Raw genomic sequence first — 27,063 nt, 5'->3', positions numbered from 1 at the left:
ATACTACTAGAATTTCACCGAGAAATAATTCCTTAATCATTTGACTTTCTACCTCATTTATAATTCTTTTGGTTTAAAAAAAAAAAAGACAGATCTTGTAAGGTTTTGAAGATAAATAAATAACATATGACACACAACAGTCCTAATTTAGGTGCACCGTGGTTTATTTACCCCTTACCTTCTGCCCTTGGGGTTGGCACTTAGAGAAGACAGTCCCAAAATGACAGCACCAGTGAAGGTCATCGTTACTCACTATGAACTAGAAAGGAACATATGCAGCTCAGTTAATCCTTTATCCTTTTTTCCTTTTGAGACCTTTTATATATTCGGTGTCATACTAAGGTTTTTTTAGCTTACCATGTGAAATAGTTCACTTAATTTTTTGTCTAAGGTGGATCTTAACACTCCTTCTAGAAACACCTTAACCCTTAACATTTGTAATCTCACCTGGGGCATACATTGTTAATTGTTTAGTGTTAATCCCCTCGAAAAAGCATTAATTACACCTGATATACTTTATTTTTTATGTAGTACAAGAGAAGTGGACCCCGATCTAACAGCTACTCATTTTTTTTTTGTTTCCAGATTACTGACTACAAAGTATAGTTTAATTCCATATTGTACATGCGTGTTATACTTCTGTATTATCCTCCAAAATAACATAACTTAATGCCCTAGCATGTTACATGAAACTTAATCATTTTATTCACACTTTAAAAAATGTGAAAATCACTTGAAAACAACTCTGATTCTTTTGCTTCTGTTGCTCTGGCAATAAAGACTTAACCTATTAGTACCCCACTTTTCCAGCCAGTACAGTTTAGATGTAAGCATTCCTTGGGAATATAGACATGGTGCCAATATTTGTAGATTTTGTTATTGGAGGAGATGATTTGTAAGCAGGGATCTTGGCATCTGGGGCAAGGTTGAAGGCTGAGTCGCAGGCTGATGATCAAACATCTGTTTTCAGAAACAAAATCACAGGGAAATTGCCATCAGGCAGCTCAAATGCGACCCTTACCAGATGCAACAAAGTGTTAGAGATCATATCAATTTGACTGTGGCTACGGGCCCTAATGCTATGACCCTGCAAAGGGTATAGTTGTAAAAGTCAGTGGGACAGTAGCTTTAGGAAATTACCGCTGGTGAGGGCTTGAAACAAGCTATGTGGTGGCACACTTGATAAAAACACAAAAATCATTTAAAATTTATACTGTATGCGAACATTTTCCTAATGTTCAACAAGAGCTCAAAAATATTTGACAAATGATCAGCCTTCTTATACTATTCAATACATTACTCCGTGTCCTGGAAACTGGGATGCCGAACAGGCTTTTTAATCATATAAAAGCTGTTATTTCCTTCTGCCTTTTTTTTTCTAATGGTTATAATTTAGCCAGTCTAACTTTTTGCAAGTAATTATGCCAAGTAGGCATTATTATTTAAAATGTTAGGTCTCCAAATCATAAACAGCAAACTGCACAAAGCGATCTCCCAGAGACAGATGTTCTGCTTTAAAGTAGCTATTTCTTAACAGTTATTCCAGACGAAATCTATTTTTTATGTTTGTTTGACACAAGTCTTGAATATGGATCACAAAAGCTGAATTTCTTTGTGATTTCTTTAGACAGGCATTCTCACTTTAAACAAAATGTGAGAAACATGAAAAATGCCTTGCTTTAATATTACCCTAAAACACTCGCTATATATTTTAAATAAGCAGGGATATTTCACATGAATAAATCCTTATAATTATTCATTTGAAAAGGCTTTGTTAACACAATAACAATGTAACATAACACATAGAATCTGGTGGCAGATCAGCCCATCTAGTTTGACCATTTGTTCTGCTGTAAAACATCAGACCTTAATCAGTTCTTTGTCTTGTCTTAGATTCAGGGTAGCTTTAAATCTGTCCCATATATGTTTAAATTCCCTCTCTGTATTGGCCTCTGCCACATCTACTGGGAGGCTTCTCCCCTTATCTACCACCCTCCCCAGTAGAACGAAAAAGGGGGAAAAAAGCTCTTATATTTTGAATGTACTTGCTGCTTCTACAAACACAGGAATGATTATCATTAAAAATCATTAAACTTCACTGCACCTACCATATCAAAACTACATCTTTAACACCCTTGTGCATGGCATTTTTTAATAAAGTAAACAAAAAACATGGATTATAATAATACAAATAAAATTACAGTGCTAAAAAGGTTTTATACACACACAAGATATACTGTAAATATATATATAAAAATATATATATATATACATATATATATACATATATATACACAAACATTATATATGTCATAATCAAGATAAACTGATTTGCATGACTATCCCTTTCATAAAAACTATTGACATTTATGAATTTGCCAACTTCACTCAAAGAATATGATCAATGAAATAACATATTATTTAAAAAAAACCTTTAAAAAGGTTAACTTATTTCTAGACAGAGTAATTTTTATAGCACAATATATTGATCGAGCAAATTATTTGCAACATGCATTTAATACAAATGTTGCATTGTTACAAATTCAAATGTATTGAATGTTTTAAATGTAATTATATAAAAAATGAACAGGTGATTGACCAGACAGCTTCTTTTTATAATTATCACTTATTCGCAATTTGAATGGCACAGTTTCAGGTTATTTAAACAATACTTGCAATATTGGTTGCAACACCTTGATGTTATAAGTCATTAAAATATAAATAATAATAATGAATGAATTAATTAATACTTGGTTTCAGTAAACGAATACAAGTGTGGTTTGAAGTAATGCTTTGAGCAATTATGATACAGCAGCATATACCGGTCAATGAGTCTTAGTCAAATGCATAAAAAAATAATATAGATACATATATATATATATATATATATATATATATATATATATATAAATATATATATATATATATATATATATATATATATATATATTGTGACATATATATTTCTACATATATTATTTGGAATGTTTACATTGAATACATCATGGTAAAGAATATTTCAATATCAATCCAATCAAACAACAGCATCATATATTTTTTACACACTTATTTACCCTCCTTTCCCATTAATTATTTTGTAAAGGACACTTTAGCGTGGTTTAGCATTTAAACGAGAATACTTATATTTAATCCATAAAGGGTATAAACAGTAAAAAAAACTGTTTGCAAAAGCAGAACATTAAAATGTGTAAAGTGGGGTAGGAAATAAATGTTTGGGGAATAGAGAGGAATAGAATGGATTAATCAAAAGAATGAAACTAATCAAGTGTATAGAATATAGGCACTGCAGAATAAACCAAAGTGATATAAAGTGTTGCACATAAATACTTTTCTAAAGTGTTTTCCTGTTGCCTTGTAAGACTTATTTCAGCATAAAAACATATGAAATAAAAAAGAACGAAAAACATAAAATTTGTAAATCTGTATGTAATGGTGATTATAGATACAATAAGTACAATAAGCACAACATATGATAATAAGACTAATAATAAAGACTATAATATCTGGTGACTATTGTGGCCCTGCTAGGGACTGTGACATTCCTTCTCTTGGATTCACCACGCTAGATAACAGTAACATGGAGTAGCGGCTTACCTTTTAAAGACATCTTAACAATAATACTACTTGGTGACTATATTCCCTTTTCATCATCACATGGTTCTTGCTTGCTTCTATCATCTGAAACAATATATCAAAGCAGGAGTCCATCATGATTTCTGTACCGCTTCCTCGGGCTCATTATCACTTCAAACCAAAGGTCTGAGAAGTCAATTCATTCAAGGCTATGGTTCTGTTATTTATTGGTGTGTGTCTGAGTGCAGCGATGGAAGTAATAGAGTGGAGTTATTGCACACCTATATACTAACCATAATGAACACACAAGTCAGTAATAAATTATATCCATGTGAACAGAAGAATTAGCAAAGAATCCAACACTGCCTTAATTGACTCATCTGAGTTTGAATTTCTGACCAATTAACAGTTACTTGTGTATTTGAGGGGGAAATGATTCTCTATCCTAAAAAATACTCAACATTGTAATGGTTTTCGGTCAGTATCTATCTGTGTTACACATCTAATTCCTGATGCGTTACTAAAATAAATAAAATGATAGCCTTTTCTAAAGGTATGCCGTTACATGTCATTGTAAAGATGGAGATGCAAGCAGCTGATGTACACACCACCCTGTAGGTCACAAATGCCATCATTTCATATATGATCTCTTGGAAGAAGATAGGTGTGCCATAGGCTTACTTCCTTTTATAAGGCCGCATTTGGCCACTAATTCTTGCCCTTGCATGGTCTCAGCTAGTGTGTTCCACCACATTTTCTCCTGATATTAGTTTTATCCATTATCGAGCTACTTACTGACTCACATGGCTCTTCATGCAATATTGAGGTGCACTGAAATATTACATAATAACCATGTGCCCATTTTCTCTGTGATTGAAGAAGAAGCAAATGAAGAATAATCTGTTCTTTCTTTTATACTTTATCCCTTCATTAAGATCTCTTGGAACCCCATGTCCCATGTAAACCCCCAATAACCTTCTCCAATTGCTCATGCACAGTGTAAAAAAAAAAAGCAAAAATATAATAATAATGCCAATAAAAATTGCTTTTGTTAACTGACGTGCAAGTGAAACATTACAGTACGGACAATCAATATGTTTTGCACTATCGCTGTATTTGCAACATGGACCGCAAAGTGATGAGCAATACAAACATATGTATATTTATTACAGAACACTCCTAACACGTCTAAAAATATTTAGCTAAAGTTACTGCATTAGTTTTGTCGACTGTTAATTCAGAAAGAAAAATGACGGAACTGACTGATGTGTTCGCTTTGAACATTATTTGCATTACATGGTAATAGAGGATGTAATATGCCTTTTACAGGATAACACATTCGCCCCCTCATTCAACACTTCCCACATACAAACCTAATAAAAGATAAAAAAATGTGAAGTACAAGCAATACCAAAGTAATACATCTGGTCTGTTGCCAATAAAAATTAAATATATATATATATATATATATATATATAATATATATATATATATATATATATAAATAACTTTTGTTCAGTATATAATTCATTGTAAATTAGTATGTTCTTAAATCCATGAGACGTGAGTTGGCCTTATTGACTTGACAAAGGCAAACACTAGATGTTCACCTGAAAGAAACGTGTTGAGGGGCATATTGAATTAATATAGAAATGAAATAGTACACATACTTTCGAATTTGCCTCCTAATAAAATTATCCAGAGACGCTATAATATAATTATTCTATGAACACATGATTCTATAAGGACTGCTATTTGAAGAAGTTCTCAGTCTTGTAACTTCAAAGCATGTAACTTGTTGTTTAATGCGCTGCAAGAAATGTTTTCTCCTACCAAAACATCCTTTCCTATTTTCTCATTAACGTTAACATCCCTCAAGTATGATCGTTATATGATATACAATATAGTCTCTCATGCATAAAGTATAATCATCGTGTGCGAATCATTCTGAGCTGCATACATGCATCGCATGTCCCAGGGGCAACCGTTTTTAGAATCCACTGTGGAGCTTACGTACATGATTTGACTGTGGACTACAGCTTTCATATGGGTTTAAGTCATCTTCCCCTTCCAAATGGTGGATTGTGACTGTAAGAGAGCAGATTTGTGATTGTTTAAGTTGAATTAACAAAAAAACCCAGAATGGAATGGTCAAAATGCTCTATATCATTTCTGTGAAAGCATAAAACACATGTTCCCATTGCATCAAAATATCTGGTTTAGAAACCAGTTAGTGGTTTATTCTGGCCTAGGGCAACTAGGTCTCAGCCTGGGGTGGCAGGTCAAGATATTAGTGCACTCCACAAACTTTTGTGTTGTACCATTTTTTATTTAAATGTCGAATTTAAATTACTTCCCATTCTCTTCATATTCCAAAAAAAAACAATTCCTTTTAATATATTAACATCAAAGTAGGATATAGAATGATAGTGAATGTTGTGCAGATCGGTTCATTACAGAAGAAAAAAAATCTATTTGTCCTGTAATTGATTGAAAAGGTCATTTACGACCTTAATATGGGTTATGGTCTTAATTGAACCAGGCAGTGTAAAAGGCTCCGAGAAGCGGAAATTGGAGTGGGGGTAATCTCTGTTAAAGAGCATAGGAAGCACAATATCTAAACATGACAAATGGCTAGTCAGTGTGCAATCATGCATTCATTTTGTTAATGCATTCATTTAAAATTGTGAAAAAAAAACAACTTTTAATTTTCCTTCATTACATATCATCAGCTCAATTAACCTTTAGATTTGCAGTAAAATAGTTGCAAATGACCATCTTGCCTTGAAATGTATGGCCGTTCCCATCTATTTTGTTTGCTTTACATTGAATGTTTATTTTTTGTGCTTTACACGTGGTGCATTGTGAATTATTTTGTTTGCTGGCTTCCATACTGCTTACTAACATTCTCCTTATTTTGCTTTTATTTCATTTCGCCTTCAAAGTTGCATTGATGAAAGCTGATTTGCAAGGTAGACTGCACTATCTGTTCAAACCAAGACTGAAACCAAAATGCACACGAAGAACCCTAATATAAATGTCTGTACGTTTTCGTGCATTAAATTGTGTTCTTCTTAGTCCTGCCTAAGACATCTCCTCCTTGTCTGTATAAACGCGGCTCAGTACAAGCCCTTTGGCGTTAACATATTTTGCATAAAAGCTTTCAGTCTTCACTTTGTCTGTATACTGACTACCTTGTTGTCCTCATTATCCTCCCTCTAATTTCCTTAATTTTCCAATGATCTGGTTCCGAGTCTTTAGAGGTAGAATTGGTTTGTGTCTCCCTGTTATGTCACAACTGGGCATGTCCATATACATTAGTACACTTGCTAAAAAATAACCTACATGGTTGTAATTGCCAACATTACCAGAAGCATCTAGTTTTTAATCATTTTAATTAGCTGGACTGATATTTCTCTACAGTTCTACATTTAAAAAAATACCAATTTCCATGTTCTATACTTTTATTGTTTGGAATGGACCAGAGAAGCAAAGTTTTCTTTTTACTTTTGATTTCATCGAATGTTACATACTTCTTTGAAAAAACATTTTATTAAAACTGGTTATAATGAGAAAATATAGGTAATGAAATTATATGAAATTATCTCCAATTAAGGGTGTTTATTAGCCAATATGAGCATTAAAAGAAAAGACACATTGTTGATCATCTTCTAATATATATTTATGCAGAAAAATAAGACACCGAGTTGTTAGAGACATATTGCGATAGATGTTGGCAACTACTATGGGAGATCGCGTGTTAGTATTAAGTTCTTGTATCGTTTGAAGTGTGAACCCATTTGTATATTTTTGTTAATAGGCCCGAGCACCACATGCCAAGAAGACTCTTGTGCAAATCAAGGTGTTTGCTTGCAGCAGTGGGATGGATTCAGCTGTGACTGCACAATGACCTCATTTAGTGGACATCTATGCAATGATCGTGAGTAATTCATGGACGCTTCTCTGAAGCACCTTCTGTTTTTGGCAGGTTTTGAAGTCAGATCATAAATCTTTGGGGGCTACGCATAAAACATGATTGACGTGCAAGGTTTGGAAAGTAGTCTTATGACCTTAGAAGCCAATAGAACAAATAGAAATTCATGGCAGATAAGATCCATTTGGCCCATCTAGTCTGCCCAGTTTTCTCGAAGTAAAGACTCAAACCTTACTTAGTTAAATAGTCCAATTAGAAGAAACATTCTATGGATTGTTGTCACATTGACAAGAACTTTGTACTACAATCACTTATTATACATAACCCCCTTTGAGTAATAGTTGCATTACGTAGTAAGTAAATTAACAGACCAACTGTTAGCTTTTCCAGTGGCAGCAGCACAAATCTAAGTTATGACGAGTAAATCAAGGATAATGGTTTATGAGAAAGATGCCAACATTAAAGTTGTTTGTATATGTAAATAGTTTGAGGCTGAATTGCTTAATTAAGCTATCACTGAGCTTAAATCACTTGCCTACTATTTTATTCTTTATTTTCTTTAGTTTTAACATTTTAATTTAAAGGTTATAAATATTGCACCAAAATAATTGGCAAACCTTGTTCCTAGATTCTGGGTACTTATATGCATGGCTTATTAAGAATATATTCAAATTAAATGCTATCTCGCCTGTCTGTGCTCTGGAATCGTTCTACTTTTTTTTTTTTTCCTTCAAATTTTAACTTAATTTTAAAACCATATTTCCAGAGCCATTTTCCATTTCCTTGAGGGCACATTAAAATTTGAAAGGGAAGGTGGTGGAAGAAAATATTCACTTTATTGAGACGTGACCTGACTTTTATTTCACATTTTTCTGGTTTAACTAAAAGTGATATTGGACTATAGAGTCTAACATAGAGTTACGTTATGGTAGATGTTAACAAAAAATACAATATTTATATATACATATATATATACACATATATATATATATATATATATATATACATACATATCCATGTTATACTCTACTGTATACTTAACCATTATCATTCCAATAGAGTAATATGGAAGACTGATTAATGCAACAAAGGTAGGTACAAATTTGTTAGGAATAATGCAAAAACATGAATAATAATTATTTGTTGAATTCACAAAAAGTGAAAATTCTTTGACTCTGTGGGCCGGGGGTTAATTCAGAAAATCCCTGACTGCATTAATTTTGTAAAAGAGCTGCAATCCCGCTAAGACTTAAGGAACTGTCATATTCATGATTATCATCAGTCTGATGTCTCATATCGATATTTCTTTTCCAGTTTGCTTAAAAAAATAACTTATTTTTATTATTTGAAATATATATTGAATATATTTTATATGTATTGAAGAGCTACCATCTTGTTGCCGCATCAAATGGTTAACGATGTTTTAGAGGATTATAAACGCTATCAAGAGCAGGACCTACATGCAAATCCTGATATAGCAATAAAAGTGTAGAACAGGAAGTGCATTCGAACTTCCTGTCTAGTAGGAAGCTTCCAATTCAATCTTCTATGAGGGCTCGTTGGAAATAGGGCAACCATTTTTAGTACCCTGTTGTAAATGCCTTTTTAGAGGCAAATATAATCTTGAAAGTTAAAGTATACATGCGAATAATGCAAACACGGAACATTAAAAAAAAAATGTTACACGATGGTTTTTCAGTGATGGCTTCCATGATGTTTTTCTCCGATATGAGACACCTCTGCATAGTACATTTTTTGTCGGGGTTAATATCCAAGTATTTGTTAGGTTGTTTAAATCATGGCCATGAAAAGAAATGTTATTTTAACCTCTGCCTGTTTGTAAAGTATGTTACATCAACAAGATACAGGCCCAATGAGGTTCCAATCTTATTACTGTATTGTTCTACTGGTGAATAAAAAAACGAGCAACATTTAGTTGATGGACAACAATTGAAATGACCTACAGCGTAGGTCATAAGGGTAAAGTAATATATCAGCTCGATTCAAATGTTACATGAGATTTATTAAAAATAGACATAGACGTAGTATCTGATGTTTTGTTAAGATATGTTCTCTTTGTCTGCTGATGTATGGATGGCATTTTGAGAATGATTAAATAAAAAAAATGTATTGTTTGGGAAGAAAGCCATGTCTCTATTCCTAAACAACTAACATCAGTGATTTTCCAGCTGGTCCACAAAGATTGCCAGTGATGCTTGTTTTGAATGTGCCCCTCTGCTTTAACCCCTTAAGGACAATGGGCGGTCCCAAAACCCATTGAAAACAATGGATTTTGAGCCCGTACATGTACGGGCTTTGTCATTAAGGGGTTAAATACAGAACTGTTGATGGTTCATCAGTCGCAAACACATTAAAAGAGCATCTACTTACACTGATTTTAATTTATTGTCTTATATAGTGCCATCATATTCTGTAGCGCTGTACAATGACGAGAGTCACTGCTTTAGTAATGTGGGGTCATCTGACATTCCAGTTCCAGTTACTGCCAAAGCACCAAGGGCCCCCAGAACTAAGGGACCTTTGAGGATGCGCTGATTGCACCTAGTAGGTGGTCTGGTTCTGTGGTCCTTAAAATCTCATATCTTTATAATTTTTAGGGTAACAAAAAACGTAGCTTTGGAGATCATAAAATATCCCAAAACTGCTAATCAATCGTATTTATTAATCTCATGTGTAAATAAAATGATGTTGCGGTATAACGACTGAGCATAAAATCATAAAGTAATGATTAGGATTAAAATTTTTTAGTTTTTGTGATTATTTTGTCTTTCAATCCCACTTCTGTTTCATTATTACAGATCCTTAAATTTTGGTGTTTTTTTTTTCTTTGTTTTGTTTATTTTCCTATGCTTCATAAATCTAATCATTTGCATAGTACAGGCTTATTCTTGAAACATCACTATGATTATATGTTTGATAAATCATGGCTACTGCCAAAATGTCAGGCAAATTATATCTATAAAAATGTGATGTATGATTTAAACTGTAGTGCAACAGACAATAGCAATTATTGATATTAGATTAAACTACCAATAAATACACTTTTACCCTCGGAATTCTTTGTATTTCTGACGACAGCTACTTTTCCTCAAACAGAGTGTTTAGGAAAATAGATGTCTTTTTGTTAGTAACCAGTGAGCAATACACAAAATGTTATAAAATAGCACGACAACAATCAATATGCGAAACCCTTTCATTTAAATTTTCATATTAGATGTCATATGTCCAACTTGCTTTTGGAACAAATAAGGACCTGGTAATAATTAAACAGAAAAAAGCCTAAAGCATGCATCTGAAAATGCAAATTTAGTGAAATTTTCTACAATGCAAGATCTCAAAAACAACAACAGCACCAATACTTTTCTGAAAATATCAATTTTTTGGCTTTTCTACTATGTATGGAATCCTACTTGATTATTGTTTTTCTATTAAACTGTATGTTGTATAAGTCATGCACATTACTGTTGTTTCGTGTTTGCTTATATTATCTGTTCCTTGTTTTGTTCTGATTATGGGCACAGTGATTTCTGATATGAAACATGTGTCAATGAATCCTGTAGCGCAGATAACACGTATTTATAAAAATTGCTTTTCACACGTAGATATTGTTTCGCAAGTGGGAAAAACAGTTTCCATTGTTGTGGTGCCAAGGAGACTTTAGCGTAAATCGGATGTTAACGATATTGAGAAAATTAGCAGAAATGAAATTCAATTTCCTTGAACACATTTCTCACACTTAACACAAAAAGAAAAATTTGTTTCAAATGTACAAATTTGAATGAAAAGCATCAAGATATCCTGATTATAGTGTTTACTTTTCCCATGCTATTGAATAGAATGATAAAATCTGCCAAGCTCACCATGATTAAGAGTTTATGTGGCACCCACTTTGATACACAAGAAAAAGGATAGGAGCGAGCTGTTCGATTGAGTGTAGTGCAGCTAGAAATCCCGTGCCAGCGTCACCCACCTGCCAATAACGTAATAATAATACAAGAAACAAAAGAAAGATGGCACTAGCGCACAAAAAAACAGACCCTAAAAATCACAAGAAACAAAAGAAGAATGGGCACCCACTTAAATGTTTGGAACTAATATTCAAATGTACACTATATGGACATAAGTATTGGGACAACTGACCATTACACCAACATGGATTTTTATGACATTGTATTCTAAATAAATAGGCATTAATATGAAGATGGTGCCCCTTGTTTTCCCACCAAGACATTTTGGACAATGCTCAACATTGTGGGAACAGTTTGGGGAGGGCCCCATTGCTATTCCAGCATGACTGTGCCCAAGTGCACAAAGCAAGGTCCATAAAGACATGGTTGGATGAGTTTGACGAAGAACTTGACTGGCCGCACAGAGCCCTGAACTCAACCCCATCGATCACCTTTGCGATGAGCTGGAATGGAAATTGAGAGCCAGGCCTTCTCATCCAACATCAGTGCCTGACCTCACAAATGCTCTACTGGATGAATGGGCAACAATTCCCACAGAAACTCTCCAAAATCTTGTGGAAAGCCTTCCCAGAAGAGTTGAAGCTGTTATAGCTGCAAAGGGCGACCAACTACATATTAATGTCTATGTATTTAGAATGCAATATCATAAAAGCCCCTGCTGGTGTAATGGTCAGGTGTACCAATACTTTTGTGCATATAGTGTATATGATCAAAGATTTTGAATGCATCTGGTGCTGTAACATTATTTGATGCCCCGCTTTAGTATTCAAAACCATGTTTCTTTTTTATATACTCTGTTTTTGTCATAAGAAAGCTTCAAATGACTGTCCACTGTTGAGTATGCTTTACTGTTGCATACTGTAGATCGATGAAATGTACCTGCGAAGGGCCAGCGCGTGCTAAATTACATATGTGCAGTTGCTTGCTGGATACATACTATCGTGCACTATACTTTTATAAATGACCTATCTCAGGTGAGAGCCGTTAGGCTGGGCGTTAGTATATGGTATCACCCTTGGCCTGCATGCATGGTGTGAAATAAGGCAACTATGGTAAGCACAGTATATTGGCATAGTGTATATGCGCTGGCCTTTGGAGTCAATAGAGTGATCTGTCCCAGGATATATGGAAGAGAGGCTGCTGCCCCCTGAAGCTGCTGCTAGTCGGCCTACGCCAGAATGCGCCGCTAGCTTTTATACTATTGCAGCGTGCGGCCCTGTCTATCTAGCTTGTGGCCGCATAAAAAGGTACAAGATCTGCAGCAAATGTAAGTGACCTGCGGCATTTGGCACCGGGCCACCGGACATTTATAGTTACAAATTACAGTACAGTTCATGATTGTTCCCCTTTATAGGGAGCATAATGTCACATCTTTTATATTGCTAAGGACCATTGTCAAGGACAAAAAGTGTTGTTTTACGTGCATTTGCACCTGATGCTGTGCATGTCCACAGGTGCTGCGAGTGCGCTTTCACACACTCCCAATGCATTTGGTGTTTAACCCAGCTACGATCAATGCCATTGAAAATAAAAAATGGAATAGCTGTGTGCACCGCACATTGACTCACAGTAGACAAGATAATTATTTTCAAATTATTTTCTCTCATTGAAAGTACTCATGGAGATATTATTTTGTTGTTAAAATATGTAATTTTTGTAAAAAGGATTTTTCATATTATAACACAGACTAAGTATAAAGCACAGCCAGAATCATTTATTTACTATCAATAACTTTCTTGTATAGAATACTGTATCCCAGTGGTGATTCTTAGAGGAAAGGGGTATATTTTGTGCGTAATACAATGTTATGTGAAAGCCATTTCCTGCAATTGGAAACAAGCTATAAAGCATCAGCGTAGACACCCTTAGTATTAGTAACAGCAGGTTACAGAAGGAAGGCTGTTTTCTTTATGCTTTCAATTTGTATAATACCAGTGCCAGACTATGATTCCACAGAAATATAAGATGTAATTTGTATTTTATTTCTATTATACTGGCCGTACTTTATCACTTTTCATTTACTTTCTTTTTTTTAGCCAGTATTTAAGAGTTGCAACATGTTGCCAGATTAGTAGTTTTGATTTGACATGGCAAATAGGAAACATAACAACATCTAGGTCTATTCACTGAGAAGGCACATGGTCAGTAGAGTTAACAACTCAATATCCTTGCCCTTACATGCTTACACTCTCCAAACTTACACATTAACTAATCTGTGAGCAGAGCCGGCCTTAGGTGTTCTGGCGCCCTGTGCGGACTACTCCTCTTTCGCCCCCCCATCCCATAAAAAGAAAGGAATAAAAACTTGTAACAAAACCCCAATCACTATATACTACGCCAAACATTGATGTGGTGTAGGCCTACCACTTCACTGTCTGGCTTAGTAGTAGGGATGCACCGAAACGAATTCTAGACTGAAACCGAAAGTGCAGCATTTACCTGGCCAAAACCGAATATGACCCCCCCACACCATAAAGAAATCTAACACTTTTATTTAAAGTAAGTAACACACCAAAATAGGACAAAACAATTAAATAACAATATTATATATAATCATATATATATATATATATGATTAACAGCAATCACATTCCTATCATGCCCAGGCATACCCAGATTCCAGGATGTACTCGCAGATTTGGCATGATAGGAGTATGATTGCCCTATCTACCCCTTCTCACTCCCTTCTGCCCTATCTACCCCTTCTCACTCCCTTCTCCCTATCTACCCCTTCCCCCTGCCTCACTCCATTCTCCCTATCTACCCCCCTCCTAACTATCTACCCTTTCCCTCTTTGAAGTTCACTTACCTTTCAGGAGTCCTGCGGTGGGGGTGCAAGGCCTCTGCCTCCCAGCTCTGCCACTGTATGGAACAGTATAGAGTGATGGGAGTTATGATGTACTTTTAGAGCATAATTAGATCATGAAAAAGACATTGGATGGTACAGCATAACACCCATCACTCTCACACACTTACCAATCCACACGTATACCAATCCACACGCATACCAATCCACACGCATACCAATCCACACGCATACCAATCCACACGCATACCAATCCACACGTATACCAATCCACACGTATACCAATCCACACACATACCAATCCACACATATATACCAATCCACACATATATACCAATCCACACATATATACCAATCCACACATATATACCAATCCACACATATACACCAATCCACACATATACACCAATCCACACATATATACTAATCCACACATATACACCAATCCACACATATATACCAATCCACACATATATACCAATCCACACATATATACCAATCCACACATATACACTAATCCACACATATACATCCACTCTCACTCTCACTGAATGCTTTCCTACCTTTCCTCTTTTCTCCTTACAGCTTCTTTTCCTCCTCTTCGCTCCTCTTCTTCAGTTCTTCTGTCCTCTCTGTCTTCTTCCGGGTCAGAGGGCACGGACAGCGGTGGGCGCGGCTTCAGTGTTGTGCGCCGGGATCTGACAACAAACCCCGGCACACAGCAGCTGTTGCCACCCGGATCACAAGGGAGCGATATCGGAGGTCTTTAACAGACCTCCGGCTTCCTTGAGCGATTTTAAGCCGGGTTCAAGGGAGATCCTTGAACCGGCTTAAAATCACTCAAGGGAGCCGGAGGTCTGTTAAAGACCTCCGATACCGCTCCCTTGCGAGCCTGCTCCTCCAGCGGCGGACATTATTGTCCGTCTCTGGAGGGGTGCCGGGTGCCCCCCTGATGAGCGGCACCCGGTGCGGACCGACCCCCCCCCCCCGCCAGGTACGCTACTGGCGGCAGCGGACCCCGCGGCTGTGGCGGACCCCGCGGCGGCGCCCCCTGGAGTGTGGCGCCCTGTGCGGTCGCACAGGTCGCACACCCCAAAGGCCGGCCCTGTCTGTGAGCTGTTTGCGAGGGCATGCAAGGCCCTACAACTGTACAGGTAAAGATATGCAAGGCTATGCAAGTGTAGGCTTAAGTGTCATATATAAGTTTTATGAGTTAATTTAAAAATGATATGAAAAGAACACCCTAAGTTCCAGGATCTGTGTCACAGCATGTGAAGCAGTGTTTTCTATTTGTCTGGCATAATATGTTTTTCGTATGTTGATCTTTTTTGTTTATGTTAAAGTGGCAGTAAACGTTAAAATAAATTCCGGCATAATTTGTATAAACCAAAGTAATTTTTCCAGTGTACTTAAAAGTTTGAGAAAACAGCTTGTGCATTGTACATTATAAGCTATAAGTTGTTATTGGAAACACCTATCAATTAAAGAGGTTTTTTTTTTATATTAATATTAGTGCTTATGTACTTGTTTTAAGTAAAATGTTTTAATGACATAATACCAGGAACATCAGAAATCATTTCAAGTAAATTAAGAGATCAAAATAGTTTAGAGGTCACAGCTGCTCAGTACTAAAAATTATCAGTTGAGTTGAACATTAGTAATCCTTAAAGATTTATTGGAACATTATGGATTATATATTTTTGTTGACAATATTAAATTACATAGTGGGGTCGTTAAGAAACAGACGTGCAAATAGCCCAAAAATTATTCAGATTAATTAAATCTTCTCCCTTCTCTTCTCTCTTCTCTATTCTATCTTCAATCCTTAATCTGGTATATTCTTTCTTCATCCGCATCTCCGCAGACATAACCCAGCATTTTCCACCATCATGGAAGAATTTTTCAAAAGAGGAAGAGGACGTTGCCAAAAGCACCAAATGAGGGCAATATGGTGGTGCTTGCGGTGACATACTCTCCCGATCTTCCAATCGGGGGAGAGGTCGTCACCAGAAGCGCTGTCATTTTTCCTTCACAGGAACTGAGGGCAATATGGTGCTGGCTTTTTACCCTCAGTTGTCACATTCTGTGATATCCTGTTTCCCAATTGGAAGATCGAGGAAGACGTCACCGCAGCTCTGCCATTTTGGCAGAAGTTCACACCCAGTTACGGGTTATGTCCGCCAGATGAAGAACGAAGATAGCAGATTAAAGATTGCAGATAGAATAGAGAATGGAGAAGATGTAAGAATATGTGGAAGAACTAGTGGAAGTGCATGGCAAAAGCGGTAGTGGTCGGCAGACAAGCTAGAGAAACATTCAGAGAGCATGAGGGAGAGAGTGAACAAGAATGCCAGTGTAAGAGAGTGAGAGTAATTTTAGATGAAAATTAGGAGCTTTTTGCTTCGTTTAAATCTGATTCCTGGGGGTCTGGCCTCATTTCAGGGCTTCGTACGAATTGCCAAATTTATGAAAATTTGGTAAAATAATCGTATTAATCCGAATACACAGGTTTATTAAGAAATGTTTTGGTGGGTTAGGAATGTCACTTTGGCCTGTATGATCAATTCTAAATACCCTGGGGAAAGGTAAGAGAGATTCATTTCATTTGGCATCTACTTTCTTAACTGTTAAAACTCAATGAACTAAATTATACTGGATTGTCCTCTACCTTTTTAAAACATTTGTTCTACTGTCAGTAAGACTGTTCTTTGGTGTTTTCTAACCAAATGTAGGGAACACAACTGGATAAAATAGTAGACATCACTTAAATTTAGCCTTTTTCCAATTTTTAGAATTTCTTATCATTTTAACAAAGTTTGACGGGGACATTTTTATGATGCTAGCCTGAAGTGCACAATGTCACATATTATTATTATATGATTCTGTAACAGATTGCATCTTTTATCTGGTTACAGTATCTCTACTTGATTATTAAAATAATAAAGTGTCATTTGATAACCATTTCAGAGATTATCTTTTATGTTCAGTAATTAAAGAGAATGATGCTTAGAAAAACCAACTACAGTTGCAGTTTTGTATATTTATATGTTCATTTGATTTCTGTGCATCAGGGATAACCAACAGGTAGCTATCCAGCTGTTTGTAAAAAAAAAAAAAAACAACATGATACCCAGGATTCTTAAAAAGAACAATGTATGGCATGGTAAGAAAGGCATCAAGGTAGTTGTAATTCCACAACAGCTGGAGTTAGCCACCCATGGTTATAATAATGGGCACTTAAAAGAATATCCCTATTAATAATCAGACATGTTGCAGGACAATTTTCTACCTGAAAATAAGTAGGATTCATATACTTAAAGAGCCACTCCAGCCATGATATGAACGTTAATTGATATGATGGCCAAGCGGTTCTCTTGCATTTTCATGATGCCCCCCACACATCTACTGATGCATTGTGTACTGACTGCCAGTCAGCTCCAGCGCAAGGGTTGTCGGAGAGAGACCGCCATGCACATGCTCGGAAAGTGATCCCAGCGATTTTAATGTGCTTTCTTGCCACTGGTTAGGTGCTTCAAGCTTGAATTGTGCATAATTCAAGGCAGCCATCGACAAAGACTAGTCTGCGGCATCTATAACTTATAGGTGCCTTTAACCCTAGCTATAGGACATGTACAGCAGGTCAGATGTTTACAGCTGAATGCTTTGTTCATTCCTCATTGCTTCCATGATCCTGTGGCTTAACTTTGCTGACCCTGGACTAAGAAACGGCCCATCTTTTATTGCCAGTCATACTCAAGGTGTCACTTTTTGTGTATTGACTACAAGACAGATACCTGTGAGGAAGGTTTTATTTTAGTTTTTTATCCCTGTCCAGGTAGTATGATTCTTTCTTAGGAGCTGAGATGGAAATTGAATATTCCACTTGTCCATCATACACATTGATAACAATATGGATTAGAGAGACTGATGGCAGAAAACCTTTTTCAAGGTCAGACATGCCTAACTTTGATGGGGAGATAACACATCAAGATATTGAGGGTGATGACGGCACTGCTAGTACCTCATGGGCGCCATGCTGAATATTGCAATTGTGACAAATATTTACACCTCTTTACATGACTTGTAGGTGCATCTTTTATTTCACAGGTTAGCTATTAGGCGTCCCTGGGACATTTTGCTAAATCATTCTGCAAATGATTTAAAATAATTGATAGATTGCTGCATCTTTGCATTTTATCCTTGGTTTCATACCTGTAGTACCTTCACATAGATCACTAGACTAGATTCCCTCTCTGTCAACAATTAAACGGGCACATTGATAATGAATATTCAGAGGTTTCTCATTTGTTTTGTTGAGGTGTCCCTTCCTGGTTTTTGGAAATTCGTACAAATATACAAATTTGGCAACATTAGTTAAACTGATGTTCCTAGGAATAAAAAAGTCTATAAATCACATTTTGTATTATCCCTACATAATTACAGATAAATCAATCGAGAGCTTAAGTAGCTCAAATGTGGTAATGACAAATCCACCTTCATCCAAGCATGAATTTACAGGATCACTGTGACGACTTGTCATGTCTTGACATTTATAGCTGTTATTGTTCTGAAAAAGGGCCATGATTTTAACTTATGGTTATCATAGGGAATACAAAGTGGTACATTAATCAATCTGACATAAACATACATGTCCAGGAAGGGCAGCCTGCATTATACACAAGGGGAAAAAACTCAAAATATTTTAAATATTTTAAATATATATCAGTAAAAAAATGAAATATAAGGTTGTTCAGGATAATATCAAATATAGATTAGTCCAAGATATTCCTATTTCAGAATTGTAGTCTAAATAAACATAGCAATAAAAATTAATATTATTTATTAATTTAGATAGCATAGCACCATCATTTTCCACAGCGCTGTACATATATCATATTATATTCATATATCATATTATATATCATATTATAATCATTTTTTCAAATCAACTTTAAAATTCAAGTGTTATTTCTTGTTGAACCTAGAAACGCAGGCTAAATACACACAGATATCTTTTCTCTTCTCGTTTTCTTTTATCTCTACTGCATGTTTGCATGAGACTAAACTAAACAACAGGAATTCTTTTGAAGGATGGGACCTTATTCACCACAAGCAATTATCTACAAACCACTGAGATAGAAAACACAGCTCCAATTGTTAAAACAAAAATTGGGCAGTAAATTCACAATGTTATAGAGTTTGCATCTTTTATAACTCCCAAATGTAAAAGGCTTTTAAAAACTACTTAATGTTAAAAAAAAGCACCTACATTCATTAAGAGAGTTTTGAAATGTATGTTCAGCTAAACTCTGTTTCATCAGTTTGTATGAAATGTATTAATATTTGATGGTCTATGTATTATTTTCATGCTTGGAACAAGTGGTTTGTGTGCCTGGTTAATATATGCCTCCAGGACACCAGATGTGAAGGTTGTAGAAAAAACTATTCATACTATAGACCCCTACTGTACATTTTAGTCTATAGTCCCATAAAATAAGAACACTGAAAAAGAAGACTTTATAAGTAACTTAAATAAATTAATTAAATTGTGTTAAACAATTTTTTTTTGCCTTGTTTTTAGTCCATTTTCATTTCCTGCCCGTTCAGTTCGGACAAGATTCGGAGGGCGTTTGTTGTCGCTCTCATCCACTTTCTCATGCTCTCTCACCTGGTCATTCATGCTCTCTCACTCTCATTCACACTCTCTCATGCTCTTTTTCAATGCCCCTCTAACTTCCCCGCTGACCGCTTCCATGCCCCTGTTTCCCTTTCCTTGTCTCTTATTGTGCTTCTGTCTTATTTCTTTGTCCGATTCTCCACGTATCTTCTTTCTGCGTCCACTTCTCTATGAACCTGGCCTCCCAGTGATCATCTGCAAAAGTGTGGAAAGGCTGTCCCCGTTGCTTTTCCCTTTTTGCGGAAGTACAGAGAGAGGACAAAGTAATGCAGATAGATTCCCAGGGAAAGAGAGGTGCAGAAAAGCTTCTCTTTCCACAGGGACAGTCTCTCCCCTGTTCCTCCAATCGGAGGAATGTGTGTCCAGAGGCTCCGCCCTTTTGCAGAAGTTCACCAGGAGGCCAGGTTCATGGAGAAGCGGACTAAGCTAGAAGACGGAAGAGCCAGATGAGTCAAGTGGAGCTGCAGGAAAGGAGACAGGGACATGCAAGCGGTTGGTGGAGAATATAATAGTTCCCTTATAAGACCACCTGTAATATGCTGGAGATTTGCCTTGTGATTTCAATATACAGAGACAAACTGTAGCGTTTAGAGCCATACACAATATATTACATAGCCTCTGGATTAAAGTATGTATTAAATAAAAAATATAATAAAAGCATTCTGTCCTTTTTGATTAGTAGCATCTAGGCCTCTCCTACCCCAACTGGACATTGTGTACTTGAATAACAATTTAAACCAAGCATGAATATCAATATACATATTGTTATAAAGATGCAGAAAGTTAAAGTATTGCAAAATGAGCTCGCCAAATAAATATGCAAATTAAGATGATATCTTGTTTTAAGAATGAATTTTGCTGAGATTTTATGCGAAAGCCTGCGGTGGTATAAAAGACAATCATGTTCACTTCCCTCTCTAGACTAATTTAGTTGTTTCCCAAAGCAGAAAACCAGCACAAAAATAATATGCTCCATAAAAAGTTGATACTAGTAGATTGATCTCAAACAATTATACAAAAAGCCAACATAATAATATCTTTAAGACAAAGCGTGTTTACAATATACAAAATATAAGTTGTATTAATTGTGTTTTGTTTGTTAGTTAAATGGTCCGGCTAACCATAAGCCTGAGGTCTAGTCAGCTGTAAATAAATAGCTATTCATTAAAAAGCAGAATATAATCATCTGAGTGAGATTTGCATGGTAGAAATTGAACCAAAATCCTATTTTGTAAAATTAAATTAGTAAAATAAAAAAAAGTCACAATGCCAGAGACATATTGTCAGTGGGAGCCGCCTTTGGCCTGACCCAGGAAAGCACCCCCAGCTGCCTTCTCAGACGCCTCCACATCATTGCTGATATGATGTCATATCTTGGCGCTCTGCCTCGTAAATGTGCATGGTGCCGAGAGAAACATTATGGAGGTTTTGCCAACTCGGCACAGATCTCTATTATGTCACTGGACTGGGTGGGAAGATAAGAGCTCTTCCTTGTAACCGTCTCACTGAACAGTGGTTTCTAGAAGTATTTCCCTATAAACTTCACAAGCTAAAGATGTATTGAGTATTTGAGGGGTGTTACCCCCAACACCTCGTCAAATCATTAATTTTTGGATTGAACTCAGGATAGTCCAGCATATATTAATTCTGAGCTCATCTTCTGGGCTGAGTGGAGTTTTACTTGAGTAGCAATGATCAAGACATGTCTCTGGGTACATGGAGATGTACATCCACCAGTGTGAAATGGTTCAAACCTTAATACAAATAACAGAAATGGCGGGTCAATGTTAAGCCTCTAGGCTAAAAGTAAGTGTTCCTCTAGAGTGTACCTATTGTACTACATGCATATTGGTCCATAATTTTGAAGGCTAACACTGGTTTAATACTGGGCCAAATAATGAATTTAGACTATCTCTTGTCAACAAAATTTTGATAGATCTTTCATAGATTTTAACAGACCTTCCATACTGGAGCGGTTTTTAGAGATTTCCTTAAATCTATGGGTATTACTTGGGAAATATCATTTTGACAATATGCAGACAACACTCAGGATCATATCATGTCATATATTAGGTGAGTCATGTTAACATTCCTAATGAAAATATGTATTTGTAAGATCTTGACATATTTCTGGGTGTCCCAGCATACATCTTTATACAAAATGGCAAGATATCTTCAGGAAATAATGAATGCAAATTAATGTTGGTGTTAATTCTATTATTTTCGAATGTTTGTGTGATAATGGTACATCATACAATTTATTGAATTCCAAAATATTTCTATGTCTGTTAGTTAATGCTAAAAAATAAATAACATAAAAATGATTTAAATATTATTTAATTGTAACAATGTGAATTAAAATTGTAATTAAAGTTAATTTTACTTTTTTTCAATTTGTAAATTTTTATACCACGTATGTTCAGTTATTTAGACAAGTTATTTATTTATTATCTAAATTAATATACAAGCGTCCATTCCTTCATGGAACAATAGAGTGACCATTTTTAGGGGCAGGAAATCATTTCTGGCGTTGCTCCTCTAAGCAACACATGCTTGATATATAAAAAAATAATTTGTTTCATCATTAGCTATAATGTCAATTTAATGTTTAATAAATTACCATATTAGACGGGTGAAATAACTTGACCACTAACGTACAGGCAGATCATAGATCTATGTAATCTATTGCTATTTCAGTAAAATGAGATACCAGTAGAGACCATTAAACTTTACCTATAGCTCAAGATTAATGATACTATTAGATTGCCGAAACTGACCATAGTGAATCGGCACTACGAGAAATAAGCAACGAGCAGCGGCTTGATTAAAGCTTTGTTGCCTCTGGCTATCTCCTTTGGTGGAACGTGGAGAAAAAGCAAAGTTGCTTTTGCATGAAATTTCCACAATGGATGTACATTACCATATCGAACAAAAATCTCTATTTTATTCCATAGCATGAAACATGTCTTATTCATTGTCTCTTGAAAGCTACTTGATGCACATCAATACAAATGATATTTCTCGGTGAGGCATTCAACACACAATGCATTCATCTGATTATAACTTATCTTTAGCCAAGAGTTCCAAAAATGGATATAGACAATTCTGGCCGTCTCAGATATCTGCTGATGTAATATCACCAAAGTGATGACATATAAGTGAAAAAAACCCATTTTTCATATAACTTTAATAATCCATGCACAATATGAAAGACTAGAGGTCATCGGAGAAAAGGCCTAGTGCATTTTGCTCCATATCATAAACTGTCTGTGGTTAAGTGCCCCTAGATACAAAACTTGCTAGACATTTTTCTCTTTTTTGCCTCCTGTGGAGTCCTGTCTCCCACATTGCGCATGGATCAATACATTTATTTTAACAAAATATAGCGGCCTATGTAGATTTTTGCTAGGACTGGATGGAATACTGCTTATACCCCCTCTCACTTAGCGCAGGTACCTGCAGAAACAGATATACAATCAGCACCCCAAAACACACATATTTGAGTAATGAAAAGGACCCCTGATTTATTCCAAACAAGAAAAATGTATTCCACATGGCCGGGAAAATGGGATTTTAAATGAGTATTTTAATAAAGAAGACAGCTATTTAGTTTATATAGCTTATGCGCTCAAAATAAAATATAAAAAAAAAAATCTTAGCACAAAATCCCAGATTGAAGGCAAGTTATGAATAAAATACTAGTATTTAAAGAATGTTTCATTGTCTAGTGTATAAAATATATTTAGTATTATTAGGCCCCTACAGAATTTCATTCACATTTTCTATTCGTTTTTGAAGCAGAAGCATCAAGGTTAACAACCTGCCATGTTTTCACGCTTCCGACCTCTACACTAATGGCTTCAACTCCTTAAGGAACATCCACACACGGAATAACCCTCTGTTTATTCCTATAATAATAACATTGCGTGAAACCTTGTGATCCGGCATAACCTAAGACGCATCTCAGCTTATATACAAGTTGCTTCATTATAGATATATAACATGCCTGCGCATTGACTATGCCAGAACATATGTGTAATATGTTGCCAAAATATGTCCCTGTATAGTAAGAACATCAGAAAAGAGATAACTTCCCTTTTTATAATATTTTGTAGAAAATAACATATGAAAACATACATGTTTCTCTTTATGGTTATTTATCATTAATATACATATATTTGATTGCCATTTATATTAATATGTTACATGTTACTATTTTTACTATAAAGTTATAAGATTTTTTTTAAGTAAGAAAATAAAATTTGTTGTATGTAATTTGCTTATTTCCCTTTTTTTCAAGATTGCTTATATAGACCAGAATATAAATCTATGGATAAATTAAAATGCAGCTATTTTGTGTTCCTTTTCCCTTAAGACTTGTCATACAGTAGCAATTGTACAGTAATTATCAGGATTGTATGCTTCCAAGGCGCCATGTGAAACTATAGTAATCCACTCCAGTGAATCTCCAAAAGGTATCACATTATTTTCACATATGCTTTTTTTTTTGTACAAAATTATGCAGAAACCTCACAGTAGCAATAAAACTATTAGAGCTGTAAAAGATATGCATGTTACATTTTGCAAAAAGCATCATAAAATTCAATTAAGAATCACAAACTGCACTCCCACAGGCAGCGCTGGGGAAGGCAGTCAAGCAGAGCAGTAATAGCTAGCCTTTATAGACTTGTGTTTTTGTCTCTTAGTTGCCTAGTAATCTTAATATGCTAATCTTTTTTTTTTCCTTTTCTTAACATACTTAGTCTTACTGTTTAATTATGCCATTAAGTATACTGGAGAAATTGAGTTACTAAACCTAATAATGGTTAGAAATGGAGAAAATCTTGTTTCTGTGGACATTTGTGTTACGAGTGTCATGACATCATGTTATGACATCATGCACTTGATTCTCCTGAGAGTGTACTGTGGAAGTAATCACAAATGGTAGCCCTCTGGCGCAACTCCATCTTTAGCATTTATTCCACTTTGACCTGACTCGTCATGACCTGACCTAAATCATAGCCATGTCTTCTTGTGTAGTTCTTTTGTTAGAGTTTGCAAAGCCAGCTCTAATGCAGCATGAATCCAACCTGGAACAAACCGAGCCGTACTCTTAATACGTTAAGCCAGCCAAGACTCACTTACAGACACATGGAAAAACCAAAGGGAGGAGGTTTTCACTTGCAAATAAACTAAGCCAGGTGTTGGGTTTAAGCCTACACTGGCTCCCCAGCCATATATACCCATGTATGAGTTAGTATAAAACAAGACTTGATCTTCTAATATATGCTGCTTGTTTATCAAATATAGTGTAGATTCTTTTATGGCACCAAGTTGTAGAGAATTTGAAGTAAGAAACTTTTAAAAATATTCCTCCACTTGAGTAATATAAAACATACAATCTGGGGATTTAGGACACAAGACACCAATAAAAACATAGAAACAAAGAGTTTTTATGGCAGGTAAGAGTCTTGCAGCCCAGGTGGTGCCTCCATGCATATAACACCTTTTAATCCATTCTATGGAGGCTGTGCTGAGCTGGCCCTCAGGCCTAGGCCTGGGCCCCGATATGTCACTGATTGTATCATTGTCTGTCAATAGATTGTTTCTGTATATCAGCATTGTTGCCAACCGTTACAGCATTAGCTAAACAAGTGAGTTTTGGATCTTTTTTCTTATGAATTGAGTATATAAAGAGTTGAGGTTCCCAATTCAACTTTACAACATACAATGCGCCCCTTCCTACAGATGCCGAAATACAGCAGGTGTGCACATTTAGCAAACATAAACGACTTGTTACTGAAATATTGAGCATTGTTTGTTTAGCCTGGCATTATGCGGTCTGTCTTGTACCTGCAGCTGCCAATTGATAGCATTTTGTGAATTTGGAATGAATCTGAAGCAGAATGTATGGAGCAGATGCTCACTTATTTCTGTTAAAAAATGTCCAGTGCAAGAAACCCTGCAAACCCACGGCGCCGTCTTGTCAGAGAGAAGCTGGGCATTTGGCATTGATTTACTGCAGAGGTGTGCTGAGTAATCCATGAATTGCCTTTCACTTTTCTCTTGGTTTTTCTTGCTTCTCTAAATAGAAATTGGCCATTGAACAAAGGGATTTGCTAATCCATACTTGCTTCATTCAATCTTTTAGTTCTCTTATTTATGATTCTCATACCCTTGGCTAAGCAGTAACATAAGGACTTTTATTTATTTAAGAAGCAAATGGAAAAAGGTAGATCATTCTTGAACTAAAAAGAGCCAGAATATTTCGGAATATCTTTAAGAAATATACATTTAAACACAGGTTTAGTATTTGGCTATTAATTACATCACAATAACTTTAAATGTGTATTAAGTATTGGAAAATATCATTTTATTTATTGAGTGCATATAGAATCCATAGGGCTATTACATGATAAGACATACTTGTACAAAACGACAGGTTTGTGCAATCAATAAAATGTCAGATATTAATGAGTCAGGTAGTGGCGCTCCATATGCTTGATGAGATGACTACTTGTACAATCAGTGAATCAATGAATTGCTATTTAGGTATTTTCAAAAGTGGAATATGGAGGTTTTTCCTATTCATATCAGTAGTTCCAGTATACTGTGAAAATACATATTTATATAAATAAGGTCAAAGGATGGACAGTGGTACAATGCGGTAGTTATATAGAGGTCGAACGGATAATAATCTGAATACAGTATATAGAAGTATATTTCTACCATTCGCTTCCATAAGGGCAGCTCAATAAGAATAGTCACATTCTTCAGTTTCCAAATACCGTTAGAAGAACATATAGTTTTACATATATGAGAATATGATTACAAAATGTATATATAAAAGTACAAAGGCTTGTATATGTTTAAACTCATTATAGAAAAACAGAGCCATCAACATTTTGGGGTAATGGAGGTGATGACAAAGACTGCATTTGGAATTCCGGGACGTAGTATCTAAATCATAAACAACAAGCCATTGAAAACTGTCCTACTTAGCATTAACGTTTCCTTGGACAGATGAGAAACAATTATGGTTCTTACAATCAGATAAAGAAAG

General features: G+C 35.6%; 1 protein-coding gene across 2 annotated transcripts in view; it reads left to right on the top strand.

Moving 5' to 3' along the window:
* Positions 1 to 27,063, top strand: part of NRXN1 (neurexin 1) — a 632,749-nt gene that overhangs the window by 343,926 nt on the left and 261,760 nt on the right. For both annotated transcript variants that reach the window (XM_053459665.1, XM_053459664.1), the window contains one exon: positions 7,415 to 7,534. In XM_053459665.1, coding sequence (XP_053315640.1) covers positions 7,415 to 7,534 — 120 coding nt within the window. The remainder of the gene's footprint in view (positions 1 to 7,414; positions 7,535 to 27,063) is intronic.

Source organism: Spea bombifrons, chromosome 3 (assembly GCF_027358695.1).
Source record: "Spea bombifrons isolate aSpeBom1 chromosome 3, aSpeBom1.2.pri, whole genome shotgun sequence".
Lineage (NCBI taxonomy): Eukaryota > Metazoa > Chordata > Amphibia > Anura > Pelobatidae > Spea > Spea bombifrons.
This window is presented reverse-complemented; position numbering and strand designations above follow the sequence as displayed.